Genomic DNA, 21592 nt, shown 5'->3' with positions numbered 1-21592 from the left:
TGATGTGTTGCGGTGTATGACTGTTTATAGGAGGGGAGATGATGTAATGTGAGTTAGTCTTGTTCCATATCACTGGCCAGGAGTGCATGCTGCTAGAATGTTGGCATATGTATGATAGACGGCTCAGGAGAGTGTTGTGTGCAAGTGTTCCATGAATGACAGTTGGGGGGCCTGAGCAGGATGTGAGGGGATGGCCAGTGGGTCTGTCCCTTATACATCTACTGATGTCTACATGTCATGTACATACCTGCAAGTAAGTTGGGTTGTGCATATGTAACTATGTATAATATAGTATCCTCGTTCAACTTACATGGCTCCACAGCTGGTCCGTGTACTTATGGTCAGATCCCTACACCTCATCATAACAGGTGCTAACCACATTTTAGCAACTGAGATATTTCTCGGAGAGAAGCATTAACTGTTTTCAGGTTTGGGGTATGGACCCTTCAGCTGGAAGTGGCATCGTCCCTCTGACAGCATAGAGCAAGGCTAAGGTAGAGAGAAGTATATTATCATCCATATTTAAATTAATAGCAAACTACAAGACCTGTATTTAATGGGCCATAGTTCACAAAGTTCATTTGTTTTCATCCGGTCCTTCGTTCTCTCCAAGTAGTAATTAAGAGCTCTCGTAATGTCAAAGGTATGAAGAGATCGTGTAGATGGAGAGTATGGATTTGGAAAACACATACTAAAACGAAAATACTTCAAAGTGCCTTTCTGTAAGACTTTAGGGTGAATTGCAACAATCTACTTCATTACTATGAAAAAATTTGTGTTCATAACTACAATGGCTGCACTTCACACAGTCTAACTGATGTGATCGCTACGATAAACGCAACCTTAGAGGATAAGTGCTGTAAATGGGTCTTGTGCACATGTATGGATGGCCAACCCAAAGTCTTTGAAAGGCCAACGTTTAACCTCAATGATGGCAAAAAGCCTCCTTAAATAATGGGTGGAGTTTTCAAGTCCCAATGAGAACTCCTTAGTAAATTCAAAAGGCCATTTCCTAATTTAACAGGCGAAAAAATGCCTTTTAACCCTTACAAAGTAGGTAGACCTTTGCCATTTGTTCCTGGTGTAAATTGGGATTGTGATGTTTCTGATGACACAATAAGCAGAATGTTTCCCACTTAAAATCAAACTATGTTCTGGCGTATGGCCCATGAGCTCCATAGAAAGGCCATAAAGTCCTCCAGCAGATTTAACATGCATATTTTACATACTTAGGACACAAAGTTACAGTATGTGATGGTATATTTTGTCTTCCAACCAGATCCGTACCTGTGGCTCTTTCGAAAGGAGACAAACGGGCCGGATGTAAACATTGGTGAAGACAAGCTTGGGCTGTGAAAATCCTCTGACTTGGAAGGCTTAAAAATGATTACTGGTTTGGGGAGCAGAGTAAATGTTGGAAAAGAAAATCAGAAATGACCCCAACCAGATGTGTAAAAGAGCATACCCGATCGATCTTGTTTCCAGGAACCTGTGGGGCTATTTAGCATTTCTGGGCCTAGCAAACAGATCCAACACTGGAGTTCCTCAGCATGGCAATAGGACGGCATGAATGCTGTTAAAAATCTTTCTTGGTCCTCTTATATCAATCTTCTCAGGCTAGCCGTCTCAAGTTTCTGCATGTGAACCATGTTAATGGTCAGCTTCCTGGCCAGCTCTAGACCATCGGAGAGGCCCACAACAAAAATCTGGACCTCATTCCCGATTGTTTATATAGTTTAGTACATTATAGTGGTATTGTCCATTTGAATTAAGATGGACTTTGTGGCCATGGACAGAAGAAAGTCCTTTAGTGGAACAAGTTGTGCAGCCATAAACAGCACAGTGATGTGAAAACGTCTTTCTTTGTTTAATCATGGACCCCAAATCAAGAGTCGACTCATATCAGTGTCACAGACGTCTACTGAGGGAGAGGTCACCACAAATTGTTGTGTTACTATTGGCTGAAAGGTGACTCCCTGCATCAAGCTCAGTCATTTGCAGTAGTGGCTTAATGATTCCTCTGCTTTCATGGAGTGCATCAACATCAGACAAGGGCCAATCTTCTGGGGATATTGCTATCATGCAAATTCCTGCAGCGGTCTCATTTGCGATGATAGTGGTCATGGTACAGAGAACACAACAGTATCACTGAGTGAGGTAAGGTTTGAAGTGTGCAGCACTTATGGTGGCTCAAATGAAAGCTTTACTCTGACAGAGACTCCCGTAGTGTTTACCTCCAGAACGTCACCCATGGTAGTGAGGGTGAGCTTTAAGGGAGTTTGAGGGGGTCAAACATGTTTCAAGTTGATTAGGAGGACCAAGCTCTCATAGAACCTGCATGCAGTCTTGGAGACTTACTTTGCTTTCTCTAAGTTTACCACAACCAGTAGAGCAGATATAGATAAATGTTCAATTATTAAATATAGAATTGTACTTGACTACCACTTGTGAAGAAAAAGGTGTTTTTGCAGTGAATCGTTCTTCGTACTGAAAGTGTTTTTTTTTTAACCGGAAATCTGATGAATGTCCAATGTTTTGACATAACCTAAAAGTGATAAAATAAGTTCCAATTTCTATGTGCACTGATAATATTTCAGTAGAAGTATAAAATGTGGTTTAGTGCCAACATTCTGTATGTCTATTTCTTTACCCATTGGTTTACAACTTTCTGCTTAGGAACTGGTTTGAACTGATTCATGCCTTTTTTGTGTACTAAAATGTAGCTCCCTTTTCTCCATTGTGATGTTGCAAAACCTTTTCACTGTGTCGTTGTTCAGGAGTGCATTGACCTCCAGGACCAACCTGTACAGTTGGAAGGCATTTTGATTCTTGTAAGGTGACATCTTGGGTGTAGTCATCACGAACAATATCCAACACTAGTTTGTCTCCTGTCATTTCTTTTCCGGGAGACATTTTGATTTGAGATGCTTCCCATCCACTCTGGAGTTGAATCAAGGTGAGGAATTGATCTGGTGGTGGAGGCTTGGCTTGCGTCCAACCATGGTTTACTACCACCTCTTGCGTCTGCTTGCACAGCTTTTGCTGCTGGCCGAAGAGCCGTCTGACCGGCTGGTCATTATTTGGGCTTCTTTTGATCCAAATCCTCAGATACACAACTTACTCATCAGCGTAGAAGCAGAATACAGATGAGGCAAAAAAATGTAAGCTCTTGAGGGACATCAATTTTTATCTGTCACCTTTGCACATGAAGATACGAACAATGTAAGCCGGGTGAGTAACCTTGTGCCAACAACTCTGAAATGTAATTGCCACCTTCATAATTTGGTACGGACATCAAGCAACCCACCTTAATGACTTCAAGGAGGTTGGTCTTGTGTTCACACAGAAAGGCAGCACAAATCCTAATTCCCAAAGGTCTCCATCATCGCAACCCAACAGGACAATGGAACTAAAAACGGTAGCTTTGTTCAAGATCATTTCCCCAAAACATGCTCTCTCTGTATTATGGCACTAAAGATTGTGGTGAGGAAGACAAGGATGGACATCACTTCCCTGCATCCGACAGGATAAAGAACTCTGGACAAGGATGCTTGAAGAAAAATACTGGGTCAGATACTGGACCTCTGTATTTTATATCGTGCATTTGGCAGTAACGGACAGATGGTGGGGTAAATAAGTATTCATGGGGTGCTCCAAAATGGTCAGCACTAAAGGTCATGGAGGCTGTTTTATGCAGTAGTGTTTTGAATATGACCATTGTCTTGGTCTGTAGATGGTTGCCACAATAGTCGGCATTACAGAGACTCTTGACAGTACAGTCACTCTAATCTGTGTTTGGCAAAGGCTGCTTCACAGGCTTAAATGGCCCTAATGAAAACAAGGTGAAAACAAGATGTAAGAAGGCTTGTAATATTCATCACCATGTACCTCTTATGGTCTTTTTTCTAGGCCTCTCTATGTTTTTGTGTGCTTATGCAATGAAAAGCTCTTGCCACATCTGTTGGGTGAGATGGCTGTTGAGGCAGTAATTAGATGCTTCTGGGAAGCATAGTGTAGTTCACCTCTGTGGCAGTGAGATGGAAGACCTCAACATTAAGACAGAGAATTTCTCAATATTCACATCAACAGTGGGCAACATATCACCTTGGATAAACAGCAAACATGCCAACGTCATTAGGTTCAAGACAGAATGGCGGAGGCGATTTCTGTGATTGCACCAATGGTCTGATGGGTCCAGAGGGGTATTCGATGTGGCCATAGTTTGTGCCTCAGAGAAGGAAGGCTCCAGTCCCAATGATTTACTGGGATGCAGCCTCATGGAAGAGGGATCCGAGTGCCTGTAGTGTTCTGGGGAGGTTTGCCCGAGCCTCATCCTGATGCACCCCATGTCCTTTTGGGGTCTATAAATCAATTTCTGACATTTTGGGCACACCTTTACACTGTGAGAATCGGGAAGACAAGCTATGCAAACAGGACGGTTTGAAATTGCTGGAAGCCATTTAGCTCCTGCTCAGGAGAGCCTGGTTAGCTTCGAACCAACAGTTACCAGGAACAATGTTTAGCTCCACAGGCCAACTGGTCCCTTAACAACATGCATCTGTGACATTCACTTTGAGTGATTGTAAATTGTGAGAAAACAAAGTGTCTCTCACGGGCTAGGCCTCTGGGACTTGATATCCAGGTGGCCAGGAAACAGCCATTACTTTTGGATCCAGTTCCTGGGGGTTGATCAGTGCAGGAGAATCAACTGGGTGAGGGGTCTTCAGGGAGTGGGGGTGAGACGCGGTATTACCACCTCTTTTGTTCATCTACCCCATCCTATTTTGTAGGATTTACCGAAGTCCCAAACCCCACCCACTTTTTACTCCAACATCGATCGGGGAAGAGGGTGACAGAGTAACCAGATGGACTAACTCTCTCGCATCGTACTAGACATGTCCCGTTCATCGGGTCAGTCAAAGTCAGGCACTTTACCCTAAGTGCATACACCCGATGCCAGTTAGCTCTCCTCTTACACAAATAAAAGGCAACACGTAAAGAGATACACTCAGCAAGGCGGAACACGATAACGAACAGAACTTCTGTGAAGGAGGCACACCTACTGGAGCAGAGCAAAGGACCAAGGGATGAGAGAAGCGGGCCGAATACCTGAAGCCTTCTCTACTGGAGGTAGCTGCCCCCAACAGACCGCGAAAGACACGTGGCAAAGGCCAGAACAAGCAAGTGAACATTACATTGTGTTTCAAGGACGCCAGCGACCCTCCCAGGTGAACGGCAGAGTTGGGGAGGCGAGGCCAAGCCTGTGGTACTAACCTTGACTAAAAAACTGGAAACTGCAAAGCAAGAAGGAAGCGCACAAGGCCGGTGAGTTGGCAAGTGACCTGAGAGACTGGTGTGTGTTAAAGTGAATGATTTAGCATAATACACGAGCGAAAGCTGCACGCGTGTGGATGAGATGCAAAGAAAGGCAGACCTGTGAATTAACTTTAAAGTAAAATGCATCTATGAGATCAGCGATACAAAGTAACAGAGTGGTCCGGTGAAAGGAAGTAGCCCATTCAAAAGTATCTGTGAAAGGTACATTGTTTGAAGCTAAAAGGTGAATAAATGGCAAGAGGGAAAGTAAAATAGTGAACGTTGAGTCCAAGTTGTCCTGCGGTGGTCTGTAAGCAATCCACGCACATTCGAAAGACTTCAAAATCCAAAAGGGGTCTGAGCCTGAATGATTGAGACCCGAAGTATATTAAGCTTGGGCAAGGGAGCCTCCCCCCTTGCAACTTTGTGTTGAACTGTTTTGTTTATAGTTTGATGTTTGAGACTACTTCCACCTTAGTTATAGGGCAAAATAGGAGTTTCTCCAACCTCAACATTTTCAATAAAGGTTTTACAAATTGTATCCATTGTGTCAGTGTCAATCCTTGTGATGCCATACCTTCCCTACAGAATGTAAATAGTGAAATATTGGGACACAACTAGGGCACATTTACATGTAATGGACCAGACATAACGAGCAAAACATTAGTGTGCATCTCATGTGGAAGTTAGATTTGCAGTGTGCCATTTTATCCCTCCTGGTTCCTCCGAAGAAGCTACTGGGTGATGCCGAACGTCCAGGAGCTTTTCAACATCATGCGGAGGTATGGGTCGGGAACATGAGTACGTACTTGAAAATAAGAGTCGAGACAAAACACATTGAGCCATTATTTGTATACAGTAAAGATTAATTTCATCTGAGAAACATGCTCGACCACAAAACAAGCTTTGAAAGCTTCAATCAGTACTCAGGGAGATTGAGGCTTGACTCACTACACTGCGTGATAGGATACTGGTGCAGTATGGGCCTTAAAGGGACCAATGTACATTTCTCTGTTCACTAGCTATCGGTTTCTTATTTCAATCATCTAATGGGCATACAAAATATTTGGTCTGTACAAAAAAGCTGCACAATTTGTTTAGATGGACAACTGAAATGCTTTCAGGGATCAGTTTCACAGACAGACTATTCAGTGTTTATGAATATCAGTGAAACTCCCATAACAGAAAACTATGGGCAGAGGACAAAAGTAAGAGACACTGTTCCTCTCGATGCAAGACAGGCATTTCAGCTGGCTGGAGGATGACGGACTAAAAACATAATCCACTTCTGAAAAAGAATCAGAGTTGAAGACCGAAACAAAGCAACATGGACATGTGAAAAAAGAGGCGACAGACAGCAGGAACTAAAACGTTAATGGTGGAGAATTATTAACTTAACCAAATTGAAGGGCATGGCAAGAACTAAAACGTAAATGGTGTAGAATTATTAACTTAACGAAATTGAAGGATATGTATGACGGAGAAACAATGAGACAGACCACAGCCCCAAAGGAAAGAAAATGCATAGTGATAAAAATAAAATAAAATAAAGATAAAGAAAAACAAAGAAGCTGCAAAAGAGCGAATGAACACATTTCAATATAAAACACAATACAATAGATGTAAAACAATTATATGTGCCAGAAAGGACATTGCTCTTTGAAGATGTGTTGCATCTATGTTCTTAGCATTGTGTCGTATATGCAGACAGTAACAGAACAGCACAGCTTCCAATGAAACACTGAAGCAACACAAATGTCTAACAGTTGTTTTGAGGAAAGGTTTCAGATAGGACTATAATGGAAAATTTATCCCATCCCAATCTATGTCAGACATTGTGTCGGTCCAAAGCTATAGAGGAAAAAAGTGTAGTGAAAGCATTCAAGTTTGAAGTCTATCAATCGTAAAAAGGCAGGAAATTATGGAAGGACACTTTGAAGAAAACGTTTTGGTTGCTAAGATTTTGCGCAATGTCCAGCCTTCTTGTGAAAACACTGCATATTATAGGATGACTAGGCTAGAACATGGGGCACATGATCATGGGACTTACTCGCAATAAACAAGCCTTTAACCAAAACGTGATCCTACAACTTTACTTAACATTCCGGTGTATTAAGAAAATGATATTTAATTAAAATCAAACAATTTAAAATAAGCAAAAATAAAAGGATCAGTATCATCCAACTTTTTTAAAAAAAACAAAACATTTATATTTTGTGGCTCCATTGTAGTTTTTTTATAAATAATATTTATAAACCGATAAATGTGAAAAAAGTACATAATCTGGTTAAAATACAGGTCAACAGCAGCAGAATTATATAAAATGCCATAAAACCCCAAAGGGCACTTTCCAACATGAGGAAATTATTTAACAACCATTCTCAAATCAAAGTCAACACTGCAGTGAGGAGAGCTTTTCTGCTTTATTACAAAGAGAAGAAGCCTTTATGTGGTCAGAAAATACAAGATTGATCTGTGTTTTATTTCTTCCTATGAAACGCTGCTGTTCAAACAGCCAGAGTGAAATGTCTCAGTTCACTTCTTTAAGTCCCATCACGTTCACTTGGGTATGGATGTGTCGTTGGCTGCTGAAAATCTGGCCCCTTTAGTGCACAGGGCGACAAAGGAGTCCCCTGACCAGCAGTTCCAGAATGTCCCGTTTTCATATATTGCATCCATGCACTCCTCCTAAAAATGAGGTAGAGCAGGGCAAACATTTTCCAAAATAGATGTCATATATATAATATATACACATTCGTACATACATACCTTTATTCATGTGATGTCCAAAAATTTTAAAAAAAATGTACACATTTATTACAAAATAGTAACAAAGACTGGACAGTGTTTTGCTCATTCTGGAAAGATGAAGCTCAGTAATGCACAACCCTGGGAACTGTCCAGAAGTCGAGGCAATCTCTTTCTCCTAAACAGTCAAATATGTTTGTGTTCAAGCATGGTGAAAAACTGCCACTTGAAAACAGGCGGGGGAAGTAAAATGAAGGAAGCAGACCTTGCTCATGTTTCCAATTGAAATATGAGAAGGATCTCCACATAAAAATGCAAACAATTGTTGTCTTTTATTACCAATAGTGCTACAGTGAACAATGAAACTTTGCATCCTACTTTTTTCTTTTTTTACTTTTTGGAAACGAAGTGGTAAACTTGTCAGTGTACTGTACTTGCGTGTGTATACAGACCCTGGTCTGTCTGCTGGCAAGAAAAGAAATTCTGACCCTGCTCAAACTAAAGGAAAACGAACAGAATTCTAGTTGTTGGGCAGCACATAATTAGTAAGGCAGGACCTCAAATGGTGATCCCTCTCCAAGAGACAATTGCCAGATCCTCAAGGAATAAAAACCAGGATGCCTGAGCCACATCAGTTCTGCAGTTATGGTGAGATTTGTGCTGAGACAGCCATACCCCATGAACTGGGAAGTCTTTAGAAGGCTTGCTGAGCAGGATTGTAGTTGAAAGTTGATGGCAGGTGAGGTCTTTCTTCTAACTTGTCATATTCCAGGTGGAACTCCTAATGTTGGGAGGGAAAACAACAGAACAAGATTTGTCTATATTCAGTCAAGCTCAATCATTCTTTACACAATCTACACTAATTTCTAGCGACAGCTGCATCAGATGGGAGGGAGAGAAGGATCAAGGCAATAAATTGTGGGAATAAAGAAATGGCCAGATCAAATTGCTTTTGTTCTCCAGCACACCCATGTGCCTTCCCGTGTAGTCGAGTAACTCAATTTCTGGGATTTTAAAACAGGAATACACTGAGCATGCCTGTGAACAGTCCCTCAAACAAAAGATAGAACAAGTAGACTTAACAGCTTAACATTAGAATAGATAAGTAGAGAACTTTCAGCTCACAAAGAGGGAAAGCTAGCAGTAGCTGTCTCGGCAGAGACTACGCTTCTTTGAATGCAACAAGCTGTACTTTACCAACAAACGTTTGATTTCACACATTACATTTATCTAGATTTGAAGGATAAACTCTGCCATTTTAGCCCTACAATCACATTTTCAAAGTTCACCTATGGCAAGTACCTGACCAAGGCCAAACTGCATAATGTAGAGAAGAAATCTGTTTATAAAGATGCCAAGGTCTTCAACTGAATAAAACCCCATATGTGACATTAGTTACATCCAGTGCAGGATACATTTTGGCCTTCCCACCACCAAGTGATAAGGGGAGAGTAGGAGTGAGGTGGGGTGTGTGAAGGAGATTTCTGGGGGTGGAGAGGGTAGAGATGCAGAAAACACATGCCTTGCTGTGCAATAGGATAAATACCTTATTACTCTGTTTTTCAATTCCCAGATATGTTCTAAAGCTCCAAAAGGATCAATGTTAAATGATCACTTCATTAGAGGAATGTTATAGGGTACAAAAAACAACAATCACCTTAAAAGAAAACTCCATCTACTGAGCAGCACTTCACAAGTTCACATGGTGAGTAGTAATACTCAGCCTACATTAAAAAAAAAGAAAAGGTTATTCCTGGATATTCTTTAAAAGACGTGCTTGCCTTTAGAGGAACTGTAATGCTGGTAAAGTTTGTTACATTACGTTTGACTGGATGGACCAAGTTGTGTGTGCAAAAGGTAAGGTGATGTTAAAGTTGGCGCGTACTAAACCTCACTAAAGTTAAGATATACAGACTTTGCCAACAAGACAGGGAGCTGCTTAAAAATAATTTGACTACATTTGTATTTAGGGGTGGGAGGGGTCATAGCTGCTCATCATGTGAACCTCTGAAATGACACCCGGGCAATATGAAATAGTATAGCCCTAAAAATACCAATGGCAGTAGCATGAACAGCCTGCTTCACCAGCTCCAAATATCCACACCATCTGGCATGCAGAGGACATGCTGCATATCAAATGGGCTACTAGCCTTCTCCCAAGTAAATTTTTTCTAGCTAACATTGACATTAGGAGCTAGCAATTTCACTAGCCATGCCATTTAATTGCTCTGGAAATGACTACAATTTAAGGTTAGAGCAGAGTCACACAAGATTTTGGGAGTACTGGAAGCTTTCAGAGTGGAAAGGAAAGTAATGGGCAATCTAAGGAGCTGTTGAAGGTAGTGGGAGGGGAGATGACTAGATGTTTGTGAGGTGAAAGTTTGAGCGGAGGAGACATCTTTAGTTTTCGTAATGCTACGCCCACTTGCATCTTGCGAGTTCAAAATTTCTTGGGGTGGCTTCTCTGGCAATCAACCACCAGAGTGAATCAGAGCGTGGAAACACATACCTCGAAATGCCTCAAGTCGTTTGCCGATGACAAACTGAGTAATGTGAAAATGGTATTCCCTTTCATGGCCATTCAGTGAGTGAACACTTTCCCCTGTATTTTTGGCCATCAAACTTGCATAATTTAGTGAGGACAAACTCATTTGATTCCAATCTGTTATTGTGCCTTTGTTTGCACTAGACAGGATATCAGAAGCTTGCTTCCTTCCCTTGTAGAACCTTCTCTACACTTAGCTACATTACACCGATCTTTTCTCGCCTTCTGATCTCATTCTTATTTACTTATCTGAACCACTTCCCCAAGCATTTGCTCTCTTCATGTCGAAGAGCTAGATCAGGTGGATCATGCCACTAAAATATTTTTCTGGTGCTGCAAGCCACATGTCTTTGGGCTACAATTCATTGACAGCTAAATTATCCCAATGTAACTGTCCCTACTTTTTATTTTTCATGTTATCTTTTGGGCTGGGAGGATAGCTCAGGGGCAACGTGTTTGTCTCGGAAGCAAGACAAAGCAGAGCAAGACAGCTTTGAATTCAGGTCCCACATGTAGATACTTGTCCCCGGTATTAAAAGCGTTATAAATGATTAATTATTGTGGGCACATATATTACGTTGCCATCAAAAGGTCAATCACTGGAACCTTGTTGCAGTGCAGTGTTATTGGTCTTGCTTACAAGTTGCACACAGCAAAGGTGGTTGTCTTAAATACGTTTCAGATGGATGCGTGGGTCTGAAGAACAAAGTAAACCACTGAACATTAAAATTGACTAAGTGAAATAAAACGACAAAGCGTATTTCAAATGGTCACAGTTTACAGGAGACCAAACAAAATACGTAAATTTATGGCAATTCTTTGCCTGCTCAAGCATCACCTAGCCCGCAGATTATCCAGAGGCATTCCCTAGGTTGGGAAAGGATCAAATAAGTTGAAGGAAGATTCTGACCTAGGAAAGCCCTGCAACCACAATTACAGGCAGACAAGCTTGTGCCCCACTGCAACTTGTTGGAGGTTGCTGATGGTGGATTTATCATCTGCCTTAGACACGGTTAACCCCAAGCTTCTCTTGTCATCTATTGCTCAGATCTCACTTTAAAATGCTTCTTCGCCTTCCTCTCGGGAAAGGAACAGTAAGTTTGACTGAGGAACTTAATTTTCCACCCAGTTATTGCTGATTGTGCAGTCCCACACGGATTGCCTTTCTCGCAGATTCACCTCTGCTGAATCTAATTTGGAAATCCATTATCCCGTTTCACTCGTGTGCAGATATTCAGATGTACGCATGCATTTCTGGACTGACCACTAACTCATTACTTGAAAGTCCAAGAAAAAATGATTGAATGAACCAAAGAGGTCAAACTGAATGCAACCAAAACAAAGCTCATCGTTCTAGGCACACGTCCCCTGCTTAACCAGCACAATATCACTTCATAAACAGGCAAGTTAAATAATTTGGGCGTTATCTGTGACACAGATCTGAGGTTTAAGTCTCAGATAGACTCTGGTCAAAAGGGTCTTCCCCCAACTCTGCTTACAACAGTGTGTTTTGAAATATATCCCCAAAAGAGACAACCGTGTGATAATCTGCTCCTTAGTTAATTCTCAACCGGATTGTAAAAATGCTCAGTACTCAGGATCATAGTCTCTCAAATTAAATAACTGCACATGCAGTACAGAATCAAGCAGTTTGCTTGAACTTGAGCCTCAGGCAGAGAGACCATTTATTTGATCTTGAGAAAAATTAGCATGGGCTTCCACTTGTCAAGCGGTTTATTTTTACGCTCTTGTGCCTACCCTTTAAACCCTGCATGGACTGGCCTCAGCTCATCTCAGGCATACAATCGAACATTACTCCAATTCTAGAGAACTTCATTATTCAGAAATACACCTTCTAAAGGTTTCCTCTTTCGGAGGTTCAACTCGAGGAGGGATAAGGTTATTTTCCGATCTCCCCGTCTCTGAAGTGCCCGGCCATACCATGTGATTTCTCCATCTTCCGCAGAACTATCAAGACATCTTTTTAACTAATGTTTCCAGGTGTTCTTCTCAAGACTATGTTCTATCCAACCTATAAGTAATACATTGTGCAGGTTTTGTGCTCTTTAGATTCCAAAATGACCTTGGAGCACCATCACTAAAACAAAGAAGTTTACGCAAGGATTGCATGCTTTGGCAGGAAGACTTTGGGGGGCGGGGGGGATCATCAGAAGTTGGGTGGTATCCCAGCAGTAAATGCACCAGGATACCGCCAAGCGCTAATAGCGTTACCGCAACTCGGTCCGGCGCAATTAGCGCCGGATCCTGAGTTGCGCGTGGGTGGGGTGGACAGGAGGGCGGGAAGTCCCCATTGGGTCAATTTGACCCAATGGGGCATATTGGGCTGAATTGCTGCTGTAATAGCGCCGCAAATGGGCAGAAAATGGACAGACTTCCCTCCAGCTAAAAGCCAGAGGTAAAGCTGGGCGACTTCCCGCCCCAACTCATAGTTGGGAGCAGCAGTAATGCGGCTGTAATACCATTACTACCACATTTTTACTGCTCTGCCCAACTTGTGATGGGGCCCTTTTATTTTAATTGTGTGTGAGGTTCCTTTTACTGTGTTGTGGGCATATGCTTCCATTAATGCAATACTCAGGCATGATGGAGTTGTAAAAGAAATATGAAAGAATCATTCTTGACATGGATATGTTAAAGAATAGAATACATCGGTATAAACATGGGTAAAACACATTTACATTTAAGTGCCAGCTTTTTTTGGTCTGCTTCTCAAAGAGACGATACAGGACATTTATGATATTCAATTGCAGGTTATTGTAGAATCCACGTAGCTTCACTTGGTATGGTCAAAAAGCTACTTCGATTTGTATTCAATTTTTGCTTAATTTCATTATGGGACTACTAAAGGGTAAAAACCACCTATTACAAAAGATGAAATTGTTTACATACAAAGGTTTACAAGATTCTGGAGTGAATACTTAATATCAAGTGTTAATGAATAATAATTTGAGTTCACCTAATTTCAAGAGCAGGTCTAGTGGATTAGACAACATTTTCTTTTAATTACTAAAATACATTAACATTCTGTGCAAGATACACCGCTATCCAACTGTGCCTTAAAATCACCTGAAAAAAACAGCAGCTGTGCTAATGAAAAACTATAGCCCCATTAATAAATAAGCAATAAGGCATGCATTAATTTGACAATTTCACACTGTACAAAGATGAGAGTATGGATGGAATCTACAGGGCGTCATTGTTTTCAGAAGAAAGCAAGCTTTGTTTCAGTCTTAACAGTCCTTTATGGAAGCTTAGTGGTCTTCTATAGCGCCCGTCTGCCACTACTGATGGCCATGCTGCGCTTTATATATAAATGGATTCCTTTTCATAGGCCCCAGCGCTTGAAGAAACTGTATGATGCCCACTCCAATTATCAAATTAGAACATTTACAGCTAATGTGTGCAGAGTGCCTTATTTTGAGGGTAATGGACATAAAATGTTATTTTTCTAAAATGAATTTTGTAATAATGATGTGTTCTTTATATAGCGCCTTAATCCAAAGCGCTTTACAGAGCACATATTTACATACAATATCAACCAACCGAAATTGGTACTCATTTATCGACCTCGGAAGGACGAAAGGAAAAAAAACACGCAATACAACATGTAAGAATGTTGTGTTATCACTACCGTAAAATGGGCGCTTGCCTCGATTGTAGCTGGATAATTTATTTTTGTCCTACAATTCTGTAGAGGCAACTTGGTGATTTCTAAGTAACATCCCTGCATACAGTACACATGGCTTCTGCAACCAGTGCAAATTATGACAGGAACACACAACATAGCACTTACTGAAAATACAAAGTCGTGCTTGTACCACGTTAGAAATCAAAAAGTAATAGGTAGACTGCCTTCGATTTATTCTTGCTATGTATTATTTTGTACCATTTGTACAGCTCTTGGGCATAAGCGCTCTATAACAATGGGAATTGGCAAAATAAAAGCAAATCGGTGAGAAGACGATTTGGAAGAAAGCAGCAAATAAATACAAACTATGCAGACTTGGGAGCTTGTCGAGTATATGTGGACATGTCCAGCTCCCTGGAAAGCCAAGCAGGAATACAGGATCGAGAGCTGTGTGCAACGGGTTTGCCTTTCTGAACCAAGAATCTGACCCCCTGCCATCGATTGCAGGCAAGTCCTCCAGCCCAGGGAAAGGCAGGGGACGCAGGAGTCATTCACGGTTGTTTTGCAGCAAGTCAGAATCCCAATTTTAGCTAACAGTGAGCAACTATTCCACACATAGTTTTGACATTTCCACAAGCTTGAATATGAATCAAGTCCGTGGTAATAGGCTCCCATCGTCATGCAGTATATCTCTACTAAGTTACAGGATCTAAGATGCAACCTTTTACAACATACTTTGTACTGGAGCACATATGGAAACCCCAACTATCCAAACAGGAAGAAAAGCAATAGAAAATGTACCTTCTAAATCCAACAAATATTTTAGAGACGGGTAAAGCTACCCTTTCCCTGACAGCCTGTTGAGCATGGAGTTCACAGAAATGTTACTACTAAATGGAACTCGATCACTGTATGCCCTATATCCAGAGTCACCAAGGCCAACTATTGCTCTAGAAGTGGCATTGTCTACTTTTGTAATATATCAATTTTATTTGGATACCCTATTGTTTTCTTACGTTTTTGGAGGCGCAATAGGCAGTGGGGCCCATTGAGCTCTGGTGGTGACTGGAACCCTCCCCCTCTTTAGCCTGCAAAAAGAGTAGGAGAACAATAAGGCATCCAAGCAGAGAAAGCACACATTTACTAAAAACACAAAATGGCAATTACAATAACGTCTGGCATAACGTATCCTGCTAGAAACAATGTATCGGTGGGGGATAATGGCTGGTTTGCCCTTTGGTCACCTTTCCTTATTTGTAAGATGCATATTAACTACTCTCAACTTCAGTTTATTCCATTTCAAAACCATGCATTTATTCCAACCATATTTATTTGAACTATAAATGTAAATTGCATTACTATTGTATGTATATGGCGATTCTGGCGAATTCCCCAGCTTCAAAGTGCTGTAATAACAGATATCACCCCCTACCTCCATGTCTAATGCGAGCACTGCACTTGTGAACTATCCACCTGGACATGCAAGCTCTACCTTTCCAGTTTACCTGGAAGTGGCACACCATTTCATACATACTTCATTTGATAGAAACACTTGGGGTTATAGCTCAAAGTTACCTGTTGGCTTGCAGTTTGATGGACTAAGTGTGATGCTCACAGTGAAAATGCAGAACTCTACCACACTGATGCATCTAAGTAGCAAAACGAACACCAACTCCTAGACCATTTGTAACTGTCTTGGATTAAACTTAAAAAAAAGCAAACGGAGTAAATGTTAGCAGGGGCTTGACTGCCTGGCATGTGACATGTATCAGTAATGGGCACACAACTGTTTGGGCCAAAAGAAAACGAACATAACAGGCCGCTGGTGGCTAGCTCACAATCCTTTCATGATGGCGCCAGTGGATGTGGACCTTATGATAGATACATTGTTCTCCTGGAGGTTACATTTTAAAGGTATTTGTACCGCCTACTGTCACCCACAGAGCTGGTCCCCAGACGCTCAGGAGGTGCAGCGACAAATCACTTTGGTACAGCTTGCATGTCTGCATTTGGTGGGTGTGGACACTTCATCCAAACACAGCATTATAGGCTTCTTTTAGGAACACGTGGTCGGGAAACTCTTAAGGAAGGCAGTGCTAGGTCATACAATAAATACGTCACTGGTTTCCATAAATCACGTGCAAGAGCACGTTTGCTATTTTGTGTGTAGTAAGAAACAGGTGCAAGTATTAGCTTACTTAAGCGAGCTTCATCTTTCAACCTCAGAACAATGAAAGACGAATCAACTCTGGCAGGATTAGAACGGCTGACCTGGAGGCCAGACGGAGATGTCAGCGTTGAGTGCTGAACTCACTGACCCATTCTGATCAGCAAGGCCAGAGCTTGGAAACCGCACACGGGACAGCGTTTTTCCGAGGTGAAAAGATAGCCAGTGCAAGAACATTAACCAAATGCAGATATTTTAAGGGTAGTCAAGTATGCTTGCAATTCTGACAATCCAATGAGCCAGAGAGATATCTTCAAAACACCGTTTCTTCATTATGATCAAAAGTGATTTGAAATGGAAAATCCTAGGCAGGACGTTTGGATGGAAGTTTGAAGGGGTGAAGTGGGAGTATTCCCCTTGTGAGGAAAGTCATTCCTAGTTTTATGATTTTCTGGAGAGCAAAACCTATATTCTAATTCTAAAACAGATGCCGGCCATCTAGGCAAATAAAGATACATCATTTTTACACGCTCTGCTGTGGCCACTGCTCCAAACATATCTGTGGAGCTGTGTGGGTGGAAACCGAGAACAGGCTACTACTTTGTGTTGGTTGTTTCCTATATTTTGTTTGGAGCTTTTGTTATTGGAGTAAAAGTGGCTAGTGTGCCACTTTTCTGTAGGGATTGCCAGAGGTATGCAAGACTACACAGAGCACTGCTGTCAGGTGCCCTATATGTGAAAGCTCTGTGATGTTAGCAAACATCTAACTTTTTGGTTAAAAGCGAGGGTTTCGGGGAACAGCTGTGAGGCAGTCAAGATGGTCCAGCATTTTAGTTTTTCAGCACCTCTAAGTCCCTTAAACCATGTTTTTTTCTGTATTACCACCTACGTGAATCTGCCTAAAACATCCATTCTAGAAATGCGAAAAAGATGGCAGAGGTATCAACTACATTATACGGTTTCATGATTACCTCAAACTAATTTGCACAAACCGATATTTTTTCTGTTTCAATTTGACACTTGCTACTGGGTAAGGGGAATTTCAAAGGTCTAATTCTGGATAAAAGTTATGCAAGTCGACGCCAGCTCTTGATAAGACTGTTGAACTACCAAAGGTCCAAGAATTGCAGTGTAATGCTTTCCTTTAGTTGGATTTTAACATATAATGCACTTTTAGAATGATCATGTTATTTGTGCTAAGAAAAGGCAGAGATTAAATTTGGTAAATATTCAGCTTCCCCCATTTAGAATACATTTAGTAAACGTGTTCCCCACAATATCCGTATAAAAGAGTGCACACAATGTACTTATCACAGCATGTAAATGAAATCACTAACCACTTCTAATAAGAAAAGTACATTACTGCTGCAACTGCAATGTAGCAGTCATCCCTGCTTAGGGGGGCATACACATCCTCTAGAGTTCATATGGGTTGGAAATAGTTTAACAGAAGATTGGCTCTGCTTGTATTGCGTAACCCCAATGTCCCGCAAAAATAAAAAGCAAAATGCGCGCCACCCATCTTACTGACTAAACTGAGCTAATAAAAGGACAAACATGAAAAGCAATGCACATAATCACTTTATAAAACGAGATTTAATATTTTGTAATTGCACAACATAACTCAATAGTTTTAGTCACTTGTGCCAGATAAATATATACAGGATGGTGGTTTCACATTCTGGATTCTGACGTGGTAAGATAAAGCTCCCAGAAGCTGTGAACATGTATCAGAAGAGTTTGCAGGGGTTGGGAGGGTGTATTGTGTATATCATTGGAACAAACATTGTGAACACCTTGAGTATAACATGCTGACCAGTGAAGAAAATTTAGACCACCAGAAGAAATTTAGTCTGCAGTGCTCTATGTCCAGTAAAAAGACGCAGGACTGTCCCAAATAGGTTGTTACAGGACATGTCTTTACTCAGAAGTTTGAGAACACAAGCTTTCCCTTTACTCACTGTTGCGACCGTCCTTCAATTATCAAATTAATAACATTGTATCCCTTCACATCCCAAATCCCCACTAACTTTCCCCCAAGATTTTATTGGTTACGGTAAAAGATGGCATCTAATGGGTATTTAAACCAAAAGTCCTTTCTCGTTTTAATGCTTAAGGAGATTTAAGTTGTAGCACCTTCACTTTTCTCCCCACGCCCACAACTATCTGGTACTCCGGGTGTGCATGCCCTACATCATTATGCAATAAACTGGCTGGCAACAGTGAGAAGTCAGTGATACCAGCACACTCTTCAATGCCACCAAATGAAAGGATATACTTTGCAGCAAAAGAAGATCAGATTTGTTTTAGGAAAAGGATTTCAAAACTTTCTTAACTCTAGAGCACACAACATATATGCATACTTAATACCTTTGCTACTTTCCTCCAGTTCAGACAGTCAAAGAAATAATACGTTCCCCTCTCATATGTGTTCGTCTTCATGGTTGGTTCCATGCCAGGTGCTCTCGTTATCCACACTCGCTCTTCTTTGTGGTATCGCCAATCTCTGTTAAATCTTTCAAATTTTACAGAAAAAGTACTCATTACAATTAAATCATGGGTCACTTAACAGAAAACAAGAGAAACAAGAAACACAACCGTGCATTTAAATAAAACTCTACACCTGGACAAATGTATGATTGCCATTGAATACTTAGCGGATACTTCTTCCAAAGTATTAGTAAATTGTAAACTGTGCCTATAATATTTAGGTCACCCGAAACCAGATGTTGGACATTAGAGAAAGGTCTCCTTTTTGTTTATACTTTCGATTGCTCACTGGCATTTCAAAGTGATTGTACAGTTAGTGAGTGAGCCACCATTTATTGTTTCGTTTTTCAAAGGTTTAGAACTCGTGTTGCTAGTCTCTACCATTTACACGTTTTCAACACACATTTTGTCGCAAACCAAGTCCACTGAAAAGGTAGTGAAGTATAGTTGCACCACAGTATGTTACAATAAGGAAGTAAACACCTACTGTTCCATTTAAAAATGGAGAACAAACAGTAGAAAAAGGTGCCCCAACTACAAAAAGGATCCCTCTTATTTAATCTATTACGTTTTAGAACAGGTTCAGTAAGCCATGATTATGTGCTTGGCTATACTCCGCTAGTCCATCATGAATAGAGACTGCATTGTGCATTATATAAATAATTAACCTAAACACCAACCAAACGGACCGCTATTATCGATAGCCAGTTAGGGCATTTATTTGGGGACAGAATTCCAGATATTCAGTTGATGAGATTTCCCTGCATTTACGATGATGGCTATTGTTTTGGGGGGATTTGTTTATTTAAGCACATTAAACAAGATTTTCACAAGTCTATGAGCCCGATTTAAGGGAAATTATAGACGTTAAATGATGTACGTGTACACAATCAATGCGCCTAATGAAATGTATTCTGAGGAAAAAGCAAACCTCTACAGGTATTTGCCAATTATGTGGCGCATAAAAGCAATTGTCAAAATGCACAAACTGGTTCTGCTGCTCTGCCAAAACATTTGTTGGTGAGTTTTCAGATGATCAAGTATTTGTCAACGGACGATTAATTTCCTCGCAGACTAAATACTCTACCTTGAAGTCACAAAAAAAGGAAGTTTTTAGCAGAGATTAAATATGCATTTGTAATCTTTTGCCTAATCTTGAAGAGACACTTAACCAGGATTTTCTTTAGTATAGTGAGAAGCCTGTATACATTGTATTATACTAATAACTGTTATGAAAGATTTTCTTTTTGCTGCTTTCCCTTGATAGCTATCAATGTTAGTCTTTCCAACATGTTATGACATTTGGAGGCAATTGAAGCTTTTTTACTTCACTCGCCTAGCTAGGATCATCTGTTTAGGGGGCACAGATAAGCCCCTATGACTAGCATTGTAGGAGAAGTCTGTTACCCACTTTAGAAAGCATGGTTTTGTTTTTCCCTACCCTTATCACCTTACTGTGAAATGCGGTCCATATAACTTTGTGGTTACTTTCATTATGCATCCAGGATGGGCTAATGGCAGCTAATACTTTTCTACCATTATCATTTTTGTTGTCTCGTGCACATTTGCATTTGACCACTTAATGCCAAAAAAGTGTACCATACACCAGGGGACTTGCTAGGTCTGGAAAAGACCCGGGGATAAGCCGATGTCGGAACTGTTGGGACTGGGGGCTAGCTAGTCTTTTGGCTGTAGCTCCTGAGATTCTATCCGGGGCTGCAGCCAAAAGATCAGGGGCTATAGCCCCCTTAGCCCCCCCCCTAGCAACGCCCATGCCATACACTCTAAATGGCCCTGCCAAGAGGGTTTAGCATGTCCTTTTGACAGCTTGTATTTTGGCCTCCTTCTTGCCATCTCCGGACCGGATATATGATGAGCCCTTTTCTAGGAAAGCATAAGCTTTCCCGGGCAAAGTGGTGGTATGTTTGTGGCCGGATGTGGGGGATGGGGCCGTCTGGCCCCAGTCCACATCCATGCCAAACTGTGTCTATTGCTGGGCAGATGTGGTGGCCATCAGCTGCCCAGGATTGGATAGCCTGGGCCAGTTTCAATGTTGCAGATCGTTTCCGTTGGTGGGCTACACGATGACTCCAGCTTGTATCCTGAATAAAAGGAGGACTCCTGCAGCCATTTAACATATCGTCTTTGAAACCAAGACCCGTACAAAGAGGAACATTCTACAGAAAACCTGTAACTCATCGTTAGAAGCAGGCCAGCATAGCTTTATTCAACCGTCCCAGCAAAGCCCTCGTGCTTTGCTCATCTCCAGAAGGCCTTCATCAGTGCCTCGACACTTGGACCAGTGGGAACAACCAGTCTCAACCTCGGTTTCAGGGAAGCCTATGGAAGTGTGCCGGAACAATCCCATGGGCTCGCAAAGGCCTCCTTCCTGCATTGCATTAGTCGCTGTCCCGAAGTGAGCCTTGGGACTCTGCAGATCATCTACTTACAAAACAAGAAGCACTCCCCTTGCAGTTGCAAAACCAAGAGGGGCTTAGTTGAAGCAGTGTGTTTTGTTTCTGCAATGAGGGTAGACTTCTGCCATTTTCTAGGCTTGGTCATCGCAGATTGTCATCCGCATCATCTCCTGTGGGTTCTCGTCATAGCGGTGATCTTTTTTCCTCCGTCCAGTAGAGGTGTCCTGCTGTACAGAACGGATCAATCGGAGCTCCAGACC

General features: G+C 41.4%; 1 protein-coding gene across 9 annotated transcripts in view; it reads right to left on the bottom strand.

Annotated features, from left to right (window-relative positions):
• Positions 1-7720: 7720 nt before the first annotated feature.
• Positions 7721-21592, bottom strand: part of CNOT2 (CCR4-NOT transcription complex subunit 2) — a 1422938-nt gene continuing 1409066 nt past the window's right edge. For 3 of the 9 annotated variants that reach the window (XM_069628241.1, XM_069628239.1, XM_069628240.1), the window contains 2 exons: positions 18796-18940; positions 7721-8845 (listed from right to left, as the gene is read on the bottom strand). In XM_069628241.1, the coding sequence (XP_069484342.1) occupies positions 8759-8845; positions 18796-18940 (232 nt within the window). In that variant the 3' untranslated portion in view covers positions 7721-8758. Of the gene's footprint in view, positions 8846-9721; positions 9789-15274; positions 15347-18795; positions 18941-21592 lie in introns of all 9 variants that reach the window. The other 6 variants (XM_069628237.1, XM_069628235.1, XM_069628238.1 and 3 more) reach the window with 5 other exon arrangements.

Source organism: Ambystoma mexicanum, chromosome 12 (assembly GCF_040938575.1).
Source record: "Ambystoma mexicanum isolate Mex_15411 chromosome 12, UKY_AmexF1_1, whole genome shotgun sequence".
Lineage (NCBI taxonomy): Eukaryota > Metazoa > Chordata > Amphibia > Caudata > Ambystomatidae > Ambystoma > Ambystoma mexicanum.
This window is presented reverse-complemented; position numbering and strand designations above follow the sequence as displayed.